At 42.5% G+C, this 1,019-nt stretch overlaps 1 protein-coding gene across 1 annotated transcript; it reads left to right on the top strand.

The window, feature by feature from the left end:
* Positions 1–391: 391 nt before the first annotated feature.
* On the top strand, positions 392–556 carry SARC_17139 (hypothetical protein; the record flags this gene model as incomplete). The annotated part of the gene is made up of 1 exon (XM_014288764.1): positions 392–556. A coding segment is annotated over one exon (165 nt), but the record flags the coding sequence as incomplete, so codon positions are not given.
* Between the last annotated feature and the right edge of the window lie 463 nt (positions 557–1,019).

Genomic DNA, 1,019 nt, shown 5'->3' with positions numbered 1-1,019 from the left:
ATATAAGCAGAGAGTAGTAGGGGGAGAACATGCTACTATAGGGCTCTGGGTGGTCTCTCTCCTACACCCCTACTCCGGTAGTGGAGGAGGTAAACGTAAACGTAAACAAACCTCCTCCTACACGCTATATACACCTCCACCTTAACATACAAGTGCAGATATAAACACACATGTCTGCCCACACATGCAAGCACGCACGCAAGCCGTGTACGTGCACATGCCCACTAAGGGTTCGCATACATACACCTTCTGCACACTCTTACACACACCTCCTGCACACTCATACACACACCTTCTGCACACTCTTACACACACCTCCTGCACACTCTAACAGACACCTTCTGCACACACTTACACACACCTTCTGCACACTCCTACACACACCTTCTGGATGGGCAATGTAGACCACGGGAGTTTTGGTGACGCCGCTCTGTGTGTTGAACTTAGGAAACAGGCGAGTGCAGATGTCTTGGCAGGCAATGGCGGGCAGCAGCGGCACAATATCCTGTGCACGTGCAAGCAAAAGGAAAAGCAATCGTACACGTCCGTGTGTCAGGTGAGTTTGTTGGGCACAAAGTCGTATGTATGTGGTTCGAGAATTAACTTGGGAATGTCAGACTAATTTTTAATGTCAGATGCATGTCTTATAGAGTTTAAGGTTTGTTTTATTGTCAGAAACATGACTTATAGAGTTTATGGTTTGTTTTTACTGTCAGATACATGTCTTATAGAGTTTATGGTTTGTTTTTACTGTCAGATACATGCATAGAGTTTAAGGTATGTTTTATTGGTATGTGTCTTATAGAGTTTAGCGTTTGTTTTTACTGTCAGACACGTGTCTAATAGAGTGTATGGTTTATTTTATTGTCAGGTATGTGTCTTATAGAGTTTCGGGTTTGTTTTTACTGTCAGATACATGTCTTATAGAGTTTATGGCTTGTTTTATTGTCTGGTATGTGTCTTACAGAGTTTATGGTTTGTTTTATTGTCTGGTATGTGTCTTATAGAGTTTATGGTTT

The sequence above is a fragment of the Sphaeroforma arctica genome (genome assembly GCF_001186125.1).
Source record: "Sphaeroforma arctica JP610 unplaced genomic scaffold supercont1.9842, whole genome shotgun sequence".
Classification (NCBI taxonomy): domain Eukaryota; class Ichthyosporea; order Ichthyophonida; genus Sphaeroforma; species Sphaeroforma arctica.
Note: the sequence above shows the minus strand (reverse complement) of the source record. Positions and strands in the feature narration are given on the sequence as shown.